The sequence below is a fragment of the Natator depressus genome, chromosome 7, assembly GCF_965152275.1.
Source record: "Natator depressus isolate rNatDep1 chromosome 7, rNatDep2.hap1, whole genome shotgun sequence".
Taxonomy (NCBI): domain Eukaryota; kingdom Metazoa; phylum Chordata; order Testudines; family Cheloniidae; genus Natator; species Natator depressus.
In genome coordinates this window covers 41748131-41768799 of record NC_134240.1, presented here as the reverse complement: position 1 = coordinate 41768799, position 20669 = coordinate 41748131, and the positions used below count along the sequence as shown (strand labels likewise).

Genomic DNA, 20669 nt, shown 5'->3' with positions numbered 1-20669 from the left:
AGCTTCATTGTTAGATGGACGTTTTTATTTATACATATATAAATATAACCCACACACACACGCAAGCCATTTTGGTCATCCAGACATTTGGGACATATTTCACACATGTGAATTATGAGGGAATATTTTTATTTAAATTTTTGTTTGCACTAGTATTTATAAATTAACTAAAAATAGAGATAAAATAAAAGTTATAGAATTTAAGTTTAACTCTATTGACCTTCTGGACTTTGGGAAATTTCAGCTGTGACTTGCACCCAGGAGAAAGAACAGAGAGGGCTTACGTTTTGCAGAACTTCCTTCCAAAATACAATATTGTGTACTTTAGTGAACACTGAAGTATATTTTTGGCATACTAGTCAATACCCTGGTCAGTAAACAGTATGTAGAAAAACAAGCACTCTTGCACAATCCACATGCATATGCATTCCATTTATTTGTTTATAACATAAAATTGCAAATCCAATGCAAGTTTGTGCATTCCATTTATTTGTTTATAACATAAAATGTCTGAAGTTTTCTGTTCCAAATTGTTTCATGTTTCCCAACATTAGTAAGTCAATTTCTTTGTACTGGATAATGTTGTTTCTGTATACTATTAAGTTACTATTAGTTCATGCTCTACTGTCCAGCGTTGTTCTCCTTGAACACAGCATATATATAATTTTTTCTTAATAATTAAGTGTGGCCTCACTTACTTTGAAGGATCATTCATCCATTTTAATATTTGATAGTTGTGTAAAAGTGGGTAAAGTCTAATTCTTTAACACCATCACACTTAGTAGTCCCATTTGTAACAATGGGAGCATCCCACAAAGAAGATTTGCATCAGTGTAAGTCCTACTTATTTCATTCTGCTAAAAAACAAAGTTGGGCAATACTGTTATGAAGGAAAAAGCTTTGATAAGAATGACAAGGAGAATTACCTGGCTCAGGGTTGGTATAATTTATGTTGGAAGCTGCTATGAGTTTAAATTATTTGAAAATGGAAATAGTATCTGGTTGCCAAATATTTCCATTTCAGCTACACAGTGTAAAACTTATCCTGTGCATATTTCATATATAAAATATACCTTTGTAGCAAACATAAAAATACATAACAATTATTCCGTACATGATCATTTTAAGTTTCTTTCTTGGTATACTGTGACAGGAACTGAGTTCTAACAAAGTTAATCAGCTTGGTCTCTGTGAAGAATATAGTGATAAGTGTTGCTGCAAAGCACAGAGCTCCCACAGTGATGTGAATCAGCCTTGCAGGCCAGCCTTTATCACAGCACAAGAATACCTACAAAGAAAACAAAGTAAGCAAGCAGTTGTAGAAAGATTACTGGTAGAGAGGTGGATGCTCTGCATCAATGACAAGCAGGCTCTAATACTTCTCTTGACCACAATACCAGTACTACTGAGGTGGTCATCCAGCTGCCAGTCTCAGGCAAGGCAATCAGATAGATTTGGCTAGCATAATTTGAACCTACAAAATATTATAGCTAATAATGGCCCTATTAATATTTTTAGAATACAATTTCTATGAAAATAAACAAACATTTGGTATATACCTGATCATTGTAGAAGTTATATGCCATCATATACCATTCACTATGCACACATGACATTAATTGATATACTTAGGAAAACCATTTTCTTATGTGTTGAGATTAAGGCTACACATTCCTTCATTTCTGCAACCATATATCCACCTATGTTTAAAAGACGGACGTATTGGAAATCTCGGGAAAAACGGTTACCTACTTTTTGTTAACTGTTATTCTTCGAGATGTGTTGCTCATGTCAATTCCATTCTAGGTGTGTGCGTGCCCACATGCACAGTCATTGGAGATTTTTGCCTTCGCGGTATCCATAGGGTTGGCAGTGACGCCTCCTTGAGTTCTGCGCTCATGTGTTGGCACATCAGGTGCCACCAGCCCTATGCCCTCTCAGTTCCTTCTTGCTGACAACTCCGACAGAGGAGCAGGAGGGTGGGTAACGGAATGGACATGAGCAACACAATCTCAAAGAACACCAGATATGAAAGGTGGGTAAGTAACCATTTTTTCTTCGAGTGCTTGCTCATGTCGACTCCGTTCTAGGTGATTCACAAGCAGTATCTATGGAGGTGGACTCGGAGTTCATGGTCATACAGCTTGCAATACTGGTCCACCAAAGGCAGCATTGTAACAGTAGCAGATACAAGATGAGATTCTCTGGGTCAACACTGGACAACCTTTCATCCTGTCAGCCACTGCGACAAATAACTGTGGTCACTTATGAAAAGACTTGGTCCTCTCAATGTAGAAAGCTAGTGCCCTTCTGATGTCCAGAGAGTGCAACCTGTGCTTCCTCCTCTGACTTATGAGGTTTAGGGAAGATGACAGGTAAGAATATGTCCTGAGTCATATGAAACTGTGAAACAACCTTGCGTTGGAAGGCCAGATGTGGTCGCAGTTGAACCTTGTTGTTGTAAGCACCGTGTAGGGTGGCTCCGAGGCAAGTGCCCTAATCTCAGAGACCCTGTGGGCAGACATTATTACCACCAAGAAAGTGACCTTTCAGGAGAGGAGGGAGCAAGAAGCCAGAAGCTAGAAGGGGGCTCCTGTGGTCCGCAACAGCACAAGATTTAGGTCCCACAGAGGAACAGGGTCTCTGGTGCGAGGGCCCTTGAGGACCCTAGCAATCATGTCATGGGCAAAAACCGACTTGTTCTTGATCGGAGGAGGAAAGGCCGAAATATCGGCCAAGTGGACCTTAACAGATGAAAGAGAGAGACCCTGGGAGTTTAAGATGCAGGAGGTAATCCAGGATTAACTGCAGCGAGGCCCTCTCGGGGTCAAATACCTTTATCTGAAGTCCAGCATGTAAACCGTTTCCATTTGGCCACGTAGGTTGCTCTGGTAGAGGGCTTTCTGCTACCCAGCAGGACCTGTTGGACATCAGCCGAGCATATCTGCTCATCTGTATTCAACCATGCAGCAGCCAGGCCGTCAGGTGCAGCGCCATCAGGTTCAGCTGTAACAGTCTGCCATGGTTCTGAGACAACAGGGCCGGCTGGAGCAGTAGCTGTAACAGGGCAGCCACCGAGAGGTCCAGCAACGTGCCAAACCAGTGCTGGTGCGGCCAAGATGACACTATCAGGATTACTTTTCCTCTGTCCTGCTTGATCTTCATGAGGTTAACTAGAGATCTAGATTAACGGCACTGGAGGGAAGGTGTACTTCAGAGCCCCGACCGCAGGAGCAGGAAAGCGTCTGACAGAGAGCCTCTGTCAGTCCCCCGAATCGAACAGAAAGTGACACACTTTCTATTGTGCCTGGATGCAAACAAGTCCACCTGGGGAGTCTCCCACCTTTGGAAAATTATGCTGACTAGCTCCAGAGGGAGCAACCACACGTGGCAAGATGAGAAGGTCCTGCTGAGGCGATCTGCCAAAATGTTTCTCGTCCCAGGGAGGTGTGCGGCCACGAGATGAATGGCAAGCTGAACAAATGTTCCAGACCCTGAGGGCTTCTTGGTAAAGAGCTGAGGACCAGGCTCCACCTTGCTTGTTGATATAGAACATAGCAGAAGTATTGCCCGTCAGGACTTGAACCGCCCTGCCTTTTATATGAGGCAGAAAATCTTGACAGGCCAAGCGTACTGCTCTGAGCTCCCTGACATTTATATGTAAGGAGCGATCGCAACTTGACCAATGACCTTGCATACCAAGAATGCCCAGGTGGGCTCCCCACCCTAGATCCAAACCAGGATAACTGATGGGGCCACAAAGGGGACTCCCTCCAAACACTGAAGCGGGGTACAACCACCAGCGAGCAACAACAATATATGGTCCAGAACCTTGACTACTTTGTCTATGTTGTGCCTGCTGGGGACATAGACCGACGCCAGCCATGCCTGTAGGGGCCTGAGATGGAGCCGTGCATGCCAGACCACATAAGTGCAATCTGCCACATGGCCCAACAGCCTCAAGTACGTGAGAGTGGTGGTGAGAGAGTGGTCTTGCATATATGAGATTAGGTTTGACATAGCACAGAATCAGGCTTCAGGGAGGAAGGCCGTGGCCTGAGTAGGGTCAAGGACCACTCCTATGAACATTATGCGCTGCACCAGAACTAACATCAATTTTTTTCTCATTTATGAATAGACCTAGATTGTGATATGTGGAGCAAATCAAATCAAGGTGCCGCCACACCTGATGTGGAGACCAGCCCTTGATCAGCCAGACATTGAGGCATGGGTAAATGTGAACACTGCAACACCTCAGGTAAGCGGCCACTGGCGCCATGCACTTTGTAAATATTCTCGGGGCTGATGAGAGACCAAAGGACAGTGCCGTGAATTGGAGATGGTGCTGACCCAACACAAAACAGAGGAACTGTCTGTGTCCTGGGAAAATTGAAATATGTGTCATTCATAGAATCATAGAATATCAGGGTTGGAAGTGACCTCAGGAGGTCATCTAGTCCAACCCCCTGCTCAAAGCAGGACCAATCACCAATTAAATCATCCCAGCCAGGGCTTTGTCAAGCCTGACCTTAAAAACTTCTACGGAAGGAGATTCTACCACCTCCCTAGGTAACGCATTCCAGTGTTTCACCACCCTCCTAGTGAAAAAGTTTTTCCTAATATCCAACCTAAACCTCCCCCACTGCAACTTGAGACCATTACCTTGTCCTGTCCTCTTCTACCACTGAGAATAGTCTAGAACCATCCTCTCTGGAACCACCTCTCAGGTAGTTGAAAGCAGCTATCAAATCCCCCCTCATTCTTCTCTTCTGCAGACTAAACAATCCCAGTTCCCTCAGCCTCTCCTCAGAAGTCATGTGTTCCAGACCCCTAACCATTTTTGTTGCCCTTCGCTGGACTCTCTCCAATTTATCCACATCCTTCTTGTAGTGTGGGGCCCAAAACTGGACACAGTACTCCAGATGAGGCCTCACCAATGTCGAATAGAGGGGAACGATCATGTCCCTCGATCTGCTCGCTATGCCCCTACTTATACATCCCAAAATGCCATTGGCCTTCTTGGCAACAAAGACACACTGCTGACTCATATCCACCTTCTCGTCCACTGTCACCCCTAGGTCCTTTTCCGCAGAACTGCTGCCTAGCCATTCGGTCCCTAGTCTGTAGCTGTGCATTGGGTTCTTCCGTCCTAAGTGCAGGACCCTGCACTTTATCCTTATTGAACCTCATCAGATTTCTTTTGGCCCAATCCTCCAATTTGTCTAGGTCCCTCTGTATCCTATCCCTGCCCTCCAGCATATCTACCACTCCTCCCAGTTTAGTATCATCTGCAAATTTGCTGAGAGTGCAATCCACACCATCCTCCAGATCATTTATGAAGATATTGAACAAAACCGGCCCCAGGACTGACCCCTGGGGCACTCCACTTGACACCGGCTGCCAACTAGACATGGAGCCATTGATCACTACCCGTTGAGCCCGACAATCTAGCCAACTTTCTACCCACCTTATAGTGCATTCATCCAGCCCATACTTCTTTAACTTGCTGACAAGAATACTGTGGGAGACCGTGTCAAAAGCTTTGCTAAAGTCAAGAAACAATACATCCACTGCTTTCCCTTCATCTACAGAACCAGTAATCTCATCATAGAAGGCGATTAGATTAGTCAGGCATGACCTACCCCTGGTGAATCCATGCTGACTGTTCCTGATCACTTTCCTCTCATGTAAGTGCTTCAGGATTGATTCTTTGAGGACCTGCTCCATGATTTTTCCGGGGACTGAGGTGAAGCTGACTGGTCTGTAGTTCCCAGGATCCTCCTCCTTCCCTTTTTTAAAGATTGGCACTACATTAGCCTTTTTCCAGTCATCCGGGACTTCCCCCGTTCGCCACGAGTTTTCAAAGATAATGGCCAATGGCTCTGCAATCACAGCCGCCAATTCCTTTAGCACTCTCGGATGCAACTCGTCCGGCCCCATGGACTTGTGCACGTCCAGCTTTTCTAAATAGTCCCTAACCACCTCTTTCTCCACAGAGGGCTGGCCATCTACTCCCCATGTTGTGATGCCCAGTGCAGCAGTCTGGGAGCTGTCCTTGTTAGTGAAGACAGAGGCAAAAAAAGCATTGAGCACATTAGCTTTTTCCACATCCTCTGTCACTAGGTTGCCTCCCTCATTCAGTAAAGGGGCCCACACATTCCTTGGCTTTCTTCTTGTTGCCAACATACCTGAAGAAACCCTTCTTGTTACTCTTGACATCTCTTGCTAGCTGCAGCTCCAGGTGCGATTTGGCCCTCCTGATTTCATTCCTACATGCCCGAGCAATATTTTTATACTCTTCCCTGGTCATACGTCCAACCTTCCACTTCTTGTAAGCTTCTTTTTTATGTTTAAGATCCACTAGGATTTCACCGTTAAGCCAAGCTGGTCGCCTGCCATATTTACTATTCTTTCGACTCATCGGGATGGTTTGTCCCTGTAACCTCAACAGGGATTCCTTGAAATACAGCCAGCTCTCCTGGACTCCTTTCCCCTTAATGTTAGTCCCCCAGGGGATCCTACCCATCCGTTCAAGTCGAGGGCAGTACACCCGGATCCAGGGAAGTGACGATGGAGGCCACGGAGGGCATGTGAAATTTCAACTTCTTGAGATGTTTGTTGCTTGATGCTTGTTGAGGTGAGGCAGGTCCAGGATGAGTCTTGGGCCCCCTTTTGCTTTCAGGATTAGGAAATATTGGGAATAGAATCCTTTTCCCTTCACATCCCGAGAGACCTCCTCAACCAGTCCCAACATTAGGAGGTTTTCCCACCTCTTGAGCGAGGAGTTGCTCATGAGAAGGGCCCCTAAAGAGAGACAGGGAAGGGATGTGGGGGAGCAGTTGAGAACTGTAGGGTGTGGCCAAGGATATTGTGTTGAGCATCCAACAGTCAGATGCCACTCGTGACCATGTCAACTGAAAGGGGCCCAGGCAGTTGAGGAAAGAACAGGAGGGTAGATCCAGGTACTTGACGGGGTCGCTGTACTAGGTCACACCTTCAAAACGCCTGTCTCTAGGCCCCGTGTGTTTCAAAGGTCTGGGTTGAGTCGGGTTGAGCCTGGGTGATAGAGATCTGTGCTAAGGTGATCATAGGCGGGAGGCTGGCTGGTACCAGGAGTGTGGGGACCTGTGCGTCGGTTCCGGTGATCCGTGTCTCATGGAAGGAGAGTGCGGCGCCAGGGACCTGTGCCTTCAAGCCGGCGACTGATGTCCTAGGCTGTGGGGACAGGGGTGAATGCCTGTGATTCAGGGACCAAAGGTGCTCCCCTACCCTTTGGGGAGCTTGCATGATTGGCTTGTCATTGTGCTGTAGGGCCTTAGTCACTGCCAGCACCTGGCGTGGCTATTTGTGGTACTAGTAGGCCCACCAGGTCTTTGGCCACTTGGGCTGTCTCAGGCGATGAAGGTCCCCTAGAAGTCAGGATCCTCTACCGCTCCTGAGTTTCGGATCCTTGGCTGGGCTAGGGGGTCCAACCGTAGCATGTAGCTTTGGGGCGGGCACGTGGCCTGAACTTGGTCTTTTGCCCAGAGCCCCCTTCCCCTCCTTTGATGGTGCCAGGGAGCCCTTTTTCTTTGGACACTTCTTGGGCACCGGTGAGGGGGGGAAAATCAGTGCCGGGAGGATCCCAATGCCAGCAGGGCCGTCACACCAATGCCAAGGTGCTAGGAGCGAAATCCGGTGGGGAGGGCTCTGACGTCAGGTGCAGCATGGTCTCCATCAGGAGGGCTCTCAAGCGGATGTCCCTCTCCTTTTGGGTTCTGGGATGAAAGTTTTTGCAAATCCTGCACTTATTCTTTATATGGGATTCCCCCAAGCACTTCAAACAGCTGCTGGGAGGATCACTGAGAGGCATCGGCCTGTTGCACGATGAACACAGCTTAAAACCGGAGAACAGAGCATAACCCACTCCAGGGTGAAGTTCCAGCTGGGACTCTAACCACTAAACTAACACTTATTTAAAGTGTACCTACAAACTATATAGAAAGGGAATAACAATGGGCTGTAAAGAACTGCTAACACTCTTGCTGTGCAAGACAAGGTGATCCGACCAACCGTCATGGGCGGTAAGAAAGAACAGAGGGCATAGGGCTGGCGGTGCCTGATATACCAACGCATGAGCGCGGCACTCAAGGGGGCACCAGAGCTGACCCTGCAGTTGGTAAAAATCTCTGATGACTGTGTACGTGGGCGTGCACATACCTAGAATGGACTCGACATGAGCAAGCACTCGAAGAAGAATCTCCCTTTCCAATATAAGCTCTAGCTTCTACCCCTCAGAGCCATGGGATATTCAACTTAATTCATGTAATCGTTGCCACAGAAAATCTTAAGCTGGTGCAGGACTGAACCTTGCCCATCTTCTACCCTAGGTAGGTGTGAATGGGGGAGGAATGCCACATACTGGTGAGGGGGTGCCGGGGCAGGGGCAAAAAAGAGGGAACATTTTTGTGGCAAGTTTGTTTTTTTTATTGATTGCTGTTTGAAGCTGTTGGGAGATTGGAGATATTGAAATAAGATCCATGAAGACTGATTAGTAAGCAGAGAACAGATGGTATGGTAAAAAACAGCATGATTCATTAATCTATCAGACCCCTGCCACGTGGCATTGATAGATATTCTGTACATACACACACACACCACTATGTATGGTAATACCCATGTGACAAATTGCATTTATCATCATGCGCCTTTGTCTCATATACATATATACAATATAATCAGCCTTGCAAAATTGTAATAACATTTTATTAGCCTATGCTCATACTCTACTTGCATGTCCTTTAGTTTTTTTATTATCAAAATCTCACTAATTATATTTTCTGATTACTTGATATGAGCAAACTTTTACAAGAATGATAGTGAAATCTGAGAAACACTCACCTCTGAAAAAACAGTGACTACTCCACTTATAATATAAACAAAAATTAGTGATGGCGAGAGTAGCAGCCCTTTCAAAGGTCTGTAAGAGCTCTCTTTGAAGTAACTGTAGATATAGCGAATGCTGTGTGCTATTCGAATACTCATATTGAAGCAGTTTGCAAGGATAAAGCCTACACTGCCTTGCCACTGAGTCAAGAAATAAGAGACGCACAAGAATGTGAAGGACAAGGCCAGCATAACAAAATTGAACCTAAAAGGAAAAAAGAGAAACAAGTTAAGCAATGTTTCAGAGGAGCAGCCGTGTTAGTCTGTATGCGCAAAAAGAAAAGGAGTACTTGCGGCACCTTAAGAGACATCCAATGAAGTGAGCTGTAGCTCACGAAAGCTTATGCTCAAATAAATTTGTTAGTCTCTGAGTTAAGCAGTGTATGCAGTGAAAATATTTATCCATTAACACCCATGTCAGCAAGAGTCCCACAATTTTTTTCCCCTAAAAGAAGAAACCAAATTATGGTTAATTTTGAACATAAACAGTAGGGTAGGGATCAAATTAAGAGGTGTTCATAAAAAAGGCTCGCTGAAGGGTGTGGCGGAAAACAAAGGAAGAGCCACATTAAGTGTGAGATTTTTATTTTTAATAGTGAACCATACATTTCTGATTTCTCTTACCAGATTTGACTAATTAAGCTTGCAAAATCTGAAGATTTCTACCCTATATTAAAAATTCTTAACAAGAAGGCATTCGTAAACTTCTGTAAACCTTGGTTAAAAATTTTACTTCACTTACAAATCAGCACTTTGAAAAGATCATGCAAGTCAGCTGGTTCAGTCTAAAATCTCTCTCGGTATATGAAAAGCAAGAGTGCAAAAGTCTAGTAACAGGGAGTTGTTGCACGCTGCTGAATAAAGGCCTGTTGCTAGTTTTAGTAAGGCCAGCAGTCTGTTAGCCTTTATAAATAGAGAGGGTGAAGGAAGTTGGGAGATGAAGCCCACTCTTAACAGAACAGAACAAGATTCTGATTTAAAAAAAACAAAGCCAGATGATCATTAAAACTTAATATATAACTGCATAGTTATAGCCTACTTAATTTCTGAGACTATATAGTTTTTTAAAATAGCCAATATTGGGAAAGGGCTATAGTCTAAATAAAAACACTTTTAGCAAGCAATATTAATCTATTTTAATTTGAACTAAAGTGCAGTAGTAATTTTTAATATGGCACAGTTCAATATTTTTATATATATATATATATATATATATACACACACACACACACCCCACTCTCTGCATGTGTGTAACATCTACTAATTTTCAGCAAGCACTTATGCATGTCTCCCGGATTGCTGGACATGTGGTTACTCCAACATGAAGTATATGTGCAATCAGTGTGCAGAGAGCTATACCAACCATTTTGCCCCTACAGAAACTTAGATGAAAATTCACTTCACTTGATCCAACTTCTATTTCTTTATAGTATCCATAGAAAAATATCCAGTTGATACATGATCATCCTGAATTGCAACAAGTTTATTAGTTCAAAGTCACACCCAGAAAGACAGCTAAAATAGATGTGAACTAATAACTAATTCAGAAAAATAGGGATTAATTCAACATTACAGCCCTAGTCTAAAAGACTACAGTGAATAACTTCAAGGCAGCATTAGTACAGCTGATAAGGACAAGTTCTGCTGTCTTCCATTAGATGAGCACTCTGCAGCTGTTGTATTTCCCAATTAAGCACAGATCACGAATCTGCAGCCTTAAAATGCATTGTACATCTGACAAAAACTGCAAATTTAAAATGAGACGCAATATAGCACTTTTTCAAATCAACAGAAAATTATTATACCGTGACAGCAATTATTCTGCCATAAGGTTGTGGTTAAAATGCAGTGTATGCTGCCATATTTTTGCCTAGATTGCCAAAAAGACATGATAGGCATACAGTCTCACGAAAGCAGGCAATTATCACAAAATGTGTTAAAAGTTAGCTTTAAAATCTAATAATAGCAACTAATTTTAAAGTTTCAATTTTGGGGATTATTTTGATGAAGTGAAAGAAAAAGTTCACAGTTGAAAAATTAAACTTTTAATTAAATTGACATTTAAAATGGATCAGTGGCTCAGACATTCAAACCTGTAAAGTCTGATAATTTAATCTAATAAAGACTTTGGTCAAAACAGTATACATGTTTAAAATATAATGTGAAAACTTTCTCAGCGCCAAGTCACATGACATACAAACCTGTTTCCTCAAGGCATGATGTTTGCCAATCCAAAAATAGTCTCATGAATATTCTTATATTACTACGCTATTTTGGCAGTCCTCTTATATTGATAACTATGTCACTTTTAAACTCACCAATATGCCGCAGAAATTGAGCTGATGGGGGCGGGGGAGAAATTAGGTTTTCCATGAAAGAGTCCTTTGACAAACTTTTGACAAAACTTGAAGTTCAATGAGTCTTATGTATATTATTTAATAAGACAGCTATTTCATGATGTATTATAAAAACCCTGGACCTAATTAACTGATGTACTGCCTAATACACTGTCTTTTGTGCTGCCAAATATTTATGTTCACTTGCCTAGAATTAATAAGGTAATAAGACATGGTGTACAATACAGTATTTAGTGCTTATATATTTTTCTTTAAAGGAGAGTCAAATCTATAATTGAGATTGGCAAATTCTTTATAGTGAAACCCTCTCCTTGAAAAAGTTTGGAACCAAAAATTTTTTTCTAGTGCCACTTAACAGTGACCAAAGCTGGTAGTCATAAGCATTATGCATCAACCCTTCTCCCAGTCAACAAAAACAGCCTCTGCTGCACATCAGCACAGATTTCAGAAAAATAGGAAATAATTAGCAATTAAAATAGTCAACGAAATATGAGAAGATATAGACAGGAATTTCATTCATTCAGAAAAATACTTGAGATAGAATATTTTTATAACTGACATTTTTAAATTAGATGTATTACTAAAGCAATATATTTTATAATAAAAAATATTGCTATTATTGGCAGATACTTTTAAAACTACTCAATGTGCACATGTATGGAAACTAAGGTTTAGGATTTTTTTTTCCCCTCAAATATTTTCTTCCATTTCATACTTTGACTAGATATGTATTCTGTGTATATAACGTCCAAATTTATATGTGCCCAAGTTATCCAACTAATCTATATTTAGGCTGCTAAATAAGTAGCCTGTTTTTCAGTGGTGCTGAGGAGCTATGAACACCCTTTAACCTCAAAGGGAGGAGTGGGTGCTGGCTGCAAAGCGTAAATCAAGTTACTTACTGAAACACATACATATGGATTTAGGTGTGTAACCTTAGGAACCAGAGTCTGAACATTTTGATCATATTTATATTAGTTGAGAATGTATCACTGCTTTAGAACTGGCACTGAAGATGTGAAAATCAAAACTGAAGCTTAAGTGGTGAAACAACAGTGTGTAAAAAGGCACCTGAATTTCCGAAGTGTTTTTCCCACCCCGCCCTCCTCCCCTTAAGCCTTCCCTCTAGGTATAGCTGCACTGTAGACTGACAGTCGCATCTGCAGTAAATTTGTTTTTCGGGAACACTTTAGGGGCTATTAATGGATCCACAAGCCTTCTTGCCTACCTGTCTACCTCCTCTTTGCACATAGAAGCAAATGCAAAACATTCTGTTACTCCATTGACAGCAAGGAGGAGGACATATAAAGAGTAGCAGCGCAGGAGACCAGGACCTAAAAAACAATAAATGAACCAATATTCTTATAATGAAGGCTCATGTATATACTTCTTATATCTACTGGTGCTCAAAGATCAACCCCACAAATGTTTTCAATGATGATTTTACCATTACAGCTACTTTCAAGTTCAATCTGTAATCTAAATTACACAGGCATGTTCCTATCAATACCATTACAAGACAATGAGTAGACTAAACAGAAAGCCAAGGACACCACTTGTAGCTCAGATCTTTTTTCCCCCATCGTCAAAAGGATATTTTAAATAGTTGAGATTTCTTTAAGAAAGACAAAAACTTGTTAAATCCAGCATTGTCTATTGTAGAGGACTTGGGTAATAAATCTGAGGCTAATCCTCAAGAGGTGGAAGCAAGGGAGAAGATATATACTCCAGCCAGGATATATTGTCATAAGAAACAGATAGCAACTGTGCTAAACTGGGAGTTACATGAATATTTTTAATGGGACATAGTGATTTATAAAGGAGTTAAAAATTCTACACCTAGTTTTGGAAACTGGTTTAATGTCCTTTAAAAAAGAAAGATTCCCACGTGAACTTGTAAAGGTGAGAAAATTACAAAATGGCAGCTAACATTTCAGTTTGCTTTGGTAGCAAAAAATGAATGCTGGCAAATGAACTCATATCCCAAAAACAGACTTAATTGATCAGGGTTATTACACTGTGCACTATCCCTCTGTCTCAGTTCTGAGGAGTAATTTCCTGAGCAGCCACGGTACAGCACATTTCTTTAAGGTGAAGAGAAAAAGTCTTCAACTCTATGCAGATGCACATACAGGCAATCAAAGTAAGGCTACAAGCACGCGAGAAAAAAGGGAAATGAAATAATTTAACACAACTCACAGATACTCAAGGAAAATCAGGGTAGATACAAATGTCAGCATGTCACATTTAGGAATTCACCTTCATAGGACCCAATCCTGTGAATATACTTGAGAGTGACTTAACACACGAGCAGTCCTCCTGAAGTGAAGAGGCTAATACCTTAAGTACAGTTAATGTTTGATAGATTGGGCCCACAGTGAGTAACACCTGTTTTCATTTCCCCCTTTACATTTTAGAGGGGGAAATAGGATAGCAAGTGATGCAAGCAAGGGGATAGCCCTTTTTATCAAGAGAGCATTTTCTAACTGCTGCTGTTCTATAACAACCCACTTTCAGAAATTTCATTTTCCTGAAATTAATAAAAATCTAAAGAGGATTAGTGATAAAATATGTACTCAGAACAGATGTATTGACAACTGATGCATGTCATGTTTCTTTATTGCTAAAAATTCTCTATAAAAACCAACGTGGGCTTCCAAACATGCATCTTAATCTGTCAAGAGTCCAAAGTTCTTGAGGAACAGGTGGTAATATTTAAGTGCTTATATTTATTGCTCACCCTCTTTGATTGTATTTTGCACCATACTATCAAATTGCAGATTAAAGGACAGCAGAAGCAACAGCAATTGTTACAAGCCTGTGTCCGACCTACCTCCTTAAAGATAAGTAACAAGGGTCTTCATGGAGCTACAATGTCTCTCAAATTAATTATCTTGAAATTGAATAAAGTAATTGCAACTTTCTTCCTGTTATTCAATTAGTGGTATTCAAAGGACAATGTTTCACACTATAAAGCTCCTATATATTCCATGTAATAAACTGTGTTGTAAGGTTTTCCATTTTCCTTGTAATTTTTCAGTATTAAAGATATAAGTGTTTGTCAGTCAGAATATTAATATCCCATTGTGGCACTGTCAGTGTCTCCAGATTGAAGTGAAATGTCTCAGGAAGGCTGACCTTTTAATTGAAATTGCGCCCAGCCTCAACTGACAGATCAGCTGCCTCCCAAATGAGAGAGATCAGCTAGGGATCAGGCAATTATAAAACCTAACAAGTAGCTCAGCTGGGAAGAGATCCGCCAGGAGTGGGGAGGCTCTGGCAGTAAACCCATGGATAGGGTGGGGGAAGGAAAGTTACAGGAAGCAGGTTGGCACCTGTATCAGGCACTGGAGCAGGGTGACTCTCAAGCAAGTGGCCAATAGATAGCTAACATGTAGGGAATGCATAGGCCCCTCCAGCAGATCCCAGATTAGGGGCAGGGACAGTTGATGTGTTGATTTTGTGTTAGGTAGAAGAAAGCCAGGAGAAAAAGGACTTGTACCAGTCTCTAGGAGTAGTGTCAGTTCTTCTGGGCTATGAAGAAAAGCCAACAGCCTATAGAAATTATTTTCCAGTTGTACGTTTTACCCTTTAACGTGTAAAGCTGCACTGAAACTGTTAAATCTTAAACCCAAATCACCCCCAGTGAATAGTACTGAGACAGTGATTACTGTTTTGAATAATCTAACAGCTTTGAATAATACATATAATGATTGCCACAGACCTGCATCATAATTTTATAGATTTACAAATAATAGTATGCTCAGTACAGAAGCAGTTTTCAAATAAATGTTTTTGCTAGTCTTAAAAAAAAAAAAAAAAAAGCCACACACAAGACCACAAACACACCCTTCTTTGTTTTGTTGACAGCTCTGATACTTTTATCACAAGTCTCATAATACTTGGTGTTTTCTTCAACCTTTGGCTCCTGGAATCATGTAATTAAGCAAGCATCTCAGCTTTCCATGTTTAAAAATAAAAAAGTTTGTAGCCCTCTTGGTTGCGAAGAAAGGCTTCAGAACATGACCCTAAAGATTCAGAAGCTGGAAAACCAATAAAAAGAACCCACAATATCTTTTTTGTTGGGACTGTGGAGGATTGACTCATGATTTTTGATCTCTTGGGGTTGGTAATACTGCATTATGGAATAACCAAACACACATTACCTTTTAAAGTAACTTTCAACCATGGGAAATCTTGTAAAATATTACGTGATCACTAATTAAACTCTCCAGCAGATTAAAACTGAAGATAACTACTTATATATAAAGAGCTTGAATACTAAAAACCAAATTCTGGACTCAAATAGACAAAACTAACCCACAGGCCTCCATGGGAGCTGGATATGTATGCACAAGGGAGGAATTTGGCTCTAAATCCCTGTCAAATGTGATTTGAAATGAAGGATAATAACAATAGGTTATAATGGAAACCTACAGCTGCACTGATGAACTGGACACACACAAAACTGTATATAAAATGCATCTGTAACACCATTCTCATAAAGATATCCATTATTATAAATATACCAGTTAATTGCTACATAAATCTGAAAATGCAATACATGGAATGCCCCCCTCCCAAAGGATTACCCTGCAAAAAGAATAAAACAGAACCCTACAAATTATTAGCTTCAAATCTGTCTAGAGCCAAATGTAATTACATAGTGCTTCTAAGCAATGGTCTATCTTCCATGGCAGTTCTCAACGGCTACCTGGCAAGTTGGTTCCCTAGTGCCGTTAAATTCTGAAATTAGGGGTGTATAACTGAACAAACGGATGCAGCAGATTATCCAAAGTGAGGTCAGTGCAGGATACTGTAGACTGCAATGCAGAAACTCATGCACAAGCAGATAGAAGTGCTTTTCTACTTATCAGACAATTTTGCTCTTGACTGACAACATGTGATTTGTAAAATAACTCAATAAATCTGCATCTTCTGTTCAGAAAGACTTCTAAAACTGGCAAAAAGTGATTAGTTACCTGATCCCGAACTGAGCATTGAACCTCCATAAATATCCAGAGCCAGTTGAGAATAGGCGTAGCCAAAAACTGTAATGCTCAGGCCAACCAGAAGCACGAGTTTTAACAGTGACTCTAATACTGCTGCAGCCATTGCAATATCATCCTAGGGAAAGAATTTTATAATCTACATGAATCAGAAGCTACAGAATTCTGCAGTTTATTTTCAGGGACATTTTCACAAAGAATTACTTTAAAAAAGAACAGCATTTTTCTACTGCTTTAGAGAGATGGTAAAGGTTTCTTTAAGTTTTTAGAGTGGTAGCCGTGTTAGTCTGTATCAGCAAAAAAAAAAAAAAAAAAGTACTTTTTTCCCCCCTACTGTTACACCTTCTTGTCAACTGTTTGAAATGGTTTCAGAGTAGCAGCCGTGTTAGTCTGTATTCGCAAAAAGAAAAGGAGTACTAGTGGCACCTCAGAGACTAACCAATTTATTTGAGCATAAGCTTTCGTGAGCTACAGCTCACTTCATCGGATGCATTGGATGAGCTGTAGCTCATGAAAACTTATGCTCAAATAAATTGGTTAGTCTCTACGGTGCCACTAGTACTCCTTTTCTTTTTGTTTGAAATGGGCCATCCTGATTATCACTACAAAAGTTATTTTTCTCCTGCTGATAATAGCCCACCTTAATTAATTGGTCTCGCTACAGTTGGTATGGCAACATCCATTTTTTCATGTTCTCTGTGTGTATATATATCTTCCTACTGTATTTTCCACTGCACGTATCCGATGAAGTGGGTTTTAGCCCATGAAAGCTTATGCCCAAAAAATGTGTTAGTCTCTAAGGTGCCACAAGTACTCCTCGTTTTTTTTGTTAAGTTTTGAGTTATCCCTATACATTTTGTGTACAAACATACACTTTTAATCTTAACATACTTGTCATCTACCTGGCGTTTTATATGTTCAAAGCTCTATACATTACATTAAGCCTCACTGAATTAGTGGTAAACTGAGAAGGGCAAAGTATTTTCCCAAGGCCACAGTGATTGAGTGGCAGAGGTACGATTTTTACTGCTGTGCAGGAACACAGCATTTGCCATACCAGAACAGTCTGTTAACTCTAGTGTCCCTTCCGTAACACTGGCCTATATTAGATAGGTGACAGAAATGTGAAAATTTATAAGGCGCTTGGCCAATTATTCAATACTGAACATGAGAAAATATACATTTGTTACCCCATGCACCAATCAACCAATGCCCTGAAGCAAGAGATTTTATTTACCCTGTTTTATCATGTGTACCAACAAGTACTACTGAAAATAAAATATCCAATTAAACTATTTGTAAATTCCAGAGGCTGAACTTTATATTTTATGAAGTATTCCTTACATAGACTTGCATCTATAATTCACTTCCCACTTCCCTTGTTGTACAGTTATTTACCACCATGAAAAGGCAGTACAAGGCAGTTTTTACTATGCACTTCATAATCTCAAATAGCTCAGTTATAGTCCCATCTGATTATTCTCTTTCAAAACTGAAAAAAACCCCTATTCTTTCAGTGTAGTAAGTGGCAATACGACTATATAGTACTTGTTGAGTTCCATATATTTTCAAAGCATTGCACAAAGTAACTAGGAGCATTTTTGTCAGTTAACCTAGAATAAGACAACCTAAATGGAGTGTGTGCAAATGAGTTGGGTAAGGTTTATGTAAAACTATTTCGCAGTGTATTAACATTGAAGCAAACATTCTGGGAAATACCATACTATGGAGTTTTGTCCCCTTTATTCATTTTTACTTAAGAAAGTAAGAGTGGCCATTCTGGGCCAGACCAATGGTTCATCTATCCCAGCATCCCGTCTTCCCATAGTGGTCAGTGCCAGATGCTTAAGAGGGAATGAACAGAGCAGAGTAATAATTGAATGGTCCACCCCCTTTCATTCAGTCACAGCTTCTGGAACACCTAGAGCATGGGGTTGGCATTCCTGACCATAACAGCCATTGATGGACCTATCTAATTATTTTTTGAGCCCAGTTATACTTTTGGCCTTCACAGTATCCCCTGGCAATGAGTTTAACACTTTGATGGAGCACTGTGTGTAGAAATACTTGTGTTTTAAACCTGCTGCCTATTAATTTCATCAGGTGACCCCTAGTTCTTGTGGTAAATGAAGGGGTAAATAACACTTCCTTATTCACTTTCTCCATTCCATTTGTGATTTTATAGACCTCTATCACATTCCTGTCCCCTTCACCCCCATCTCTTTTCGAAGCTGAAAAGTTCCAGTCTTTTTTCTCTCTCCTCACATCGAAGCTGTTCCATACCCATAATCATTTTTGTTGCCCTCCTCTGTACTTTTCCAAAAATTCTAATGTATCTTTTTTTGAGATGGAATGACCTATTAGCATTTTACCAGTTGGTTTATTTTAATACTCTTTCACCCCTCCCCAACCCTTCTTTATTTTCTATTTCACTTCTTTTTACAACTCCGATCCTCCAAAAAAACATTCTTAGTCGTGATCCTGAAAAAAAAAAACTTGATTAGATTTGGCACCCTAATTAACCAAAATGGATTAAGAAATTTGACAGTGCAGACGTCTGTGTTCTGACTTCTACAGTCTTTGAGGAACACACTTTTGCAATGACTTTCCCACCCTTTCCCTTCCCCTAAATATTGAAGGAAAAAAAACTTACTCCCTGTAGGAGCCAGTAGATTTTTATGATTAGTTCTTTACTTATTTTAAAGCACAGTTCTAAAGCAGATGTTTACTCATTTAGAATTACACTCAACCTACTTGTTTCTGTAGCTTTACATCCATCCCTCTTTCCAGCACCTTAGCAAAGAAAATGTAAAAACTCTCCTCTATTGGCAAAAAGATAAATCTAGCCACCAGAGAACCAACGTTATTCACTATGTCATACACACCTTAAACAAAACAAAAACAGAGAAACAATATATTAACTTTTATAAAATATTATATTTTCAGCTTCCTAGTTCTAGATCTTAAAAAGTTATGTGCACACAAGCTCCTTTTGAGCTGACATTTCTGGTGAATGGTCATAAAACAAACAGCACTTTGTCTCTCCATATAAAAGAAGCAGTATTCCGATCCATAAGGATTTTGGACCTAAACACATTGATAGCAGTAAGCCGCTGGAATTGCAAATCTCACTTTTGGACAGAAAGACAAGTTTGAGTGAAACTTAATTTATATGCAAATGCCCCTCAAATTACATTAACATTAGCAGGGGATGATTGTAGGAAAAACTCTTTGAGATAAGATCAGTAGACACCATAGAACAAATGTTGTTTCACTGAATGGGTACAATATCAGGACTTCAGGAATTCAAAAAAAGGGAATAGCCATCTTCAAATGCAAGGCCCTTTTTTGTTTTCATTCAAATGGAAGAATTTTATATAAGCTACCAGAATGACACTCTACAGCACTCTTCTAACAATTCTACCCCCAATAAGAAGTTGAGTAGGGTCCAATCTTGCAAAAACTACTGTTCATTACTACAACATGACTACTCACAGTGTATTAAGTACATACATAACTCTTTTCAGGACCATGACCTACGAATGAAATAATGGCCCTAGATAGTTTCCCAACCCTGGGAAAAATACAGTGTTACACTAATGCAACATCATTGATTATTTTTAAATTTGAGTTGCTGGTGCCTTGGAATAACAAGCAGAGAAATCAAATGCAATAAATGCACACATTCAAAGAGAGAAGTGAAGGCAGCAAAATCCTCAAAAGGAGGCAAAAACCATTTTTAAAAAGTGCTAAGTAAGATACACTGAAAAATGTACAATGTTCTTTCCTTCTCAATTACTATGGGAAAAATTTTCATCAAGAGAAACATAAAATTAAAGCCTTTGATCATAAACTACCAACATCTTCTCTCTCTACATCTCGCACTTCCCCATCATTTCAGTACAAAGTCATTAAGGCTTTGAGATCATCTCTGAAGTTTCAAAATATCTTTTCAATGTGGTGTCTTAATTTCAAAGTTTTATGTAAAAGCATAAACCAAATAAGTTTGTTACCACTTGATAATATATCATGCTTACCCTGGTCTCCAAAATTTAGCACATTCAAAAAAGTCATCACGTATCTTTCACCTGTAAATTCAAAACAAAGAAATTAACAACTAACAATGAATGTTAGTACCTATATCCTTTTCCAGTTTTTATTCATATACTTGTAGCAGGCAGTGTTGTGAGGAAGCCAAATGAAAAGGTAAAAAATCTTCAAGAATGGCTACTAATTACACCGTAGGCCTGGCATGAATTGAAGTCAATGGGAACTGAAGGTGGAAGCAGCTCTGAAAGTCAAGCCCAAAGTGTTGAGCTGGACAGCTAGAAATAGAAACAACAAAATCTGTGGACACTTTAAGAACACTTTGTCTTCA

General features: G+C 40.5%; 1 protein-coding gene across 1 annotated transcript in view; it reads right to left on the bottom strand.

Moving 5' to 3' along the window:
- Window positions 1–207: 207 nt before the first annotated feature.
- RFT1 (RFT1 glycolipid translocator homolog) overlaps window positions 208–20669 on the bottom strand; it is a 34227-nt gene continuing 13765 nt past the window's right edge. The window contains exons 8-13 of the mRNA XM_074959837.1: window positions 20329–20379; window positions 19046–19176; window positions 16265–16409; window positions 12511–12616; window positions 8881–9130; window positions 208–1288 (exon numbers count right to left, since the gene is read on the bottom strand). Of these exons, the coding sequence (XP_074815938.1) occupies window positions 1124–1288; window positions 8881–9130; window positions 12511–12616; window positions 16265–16409; window positions 19046–19176; window positions 20329–20379 (848 nt within the window). The 3' untranslated portion in view covers window positions 208–1123. The remainder of the gene's footprint in view (window positions 1289–8880; window positions 9131–12510; window positions 12617–16264; window positions 16410–19045; window positions 19177–20328; window positions 20380–20669) is intronic.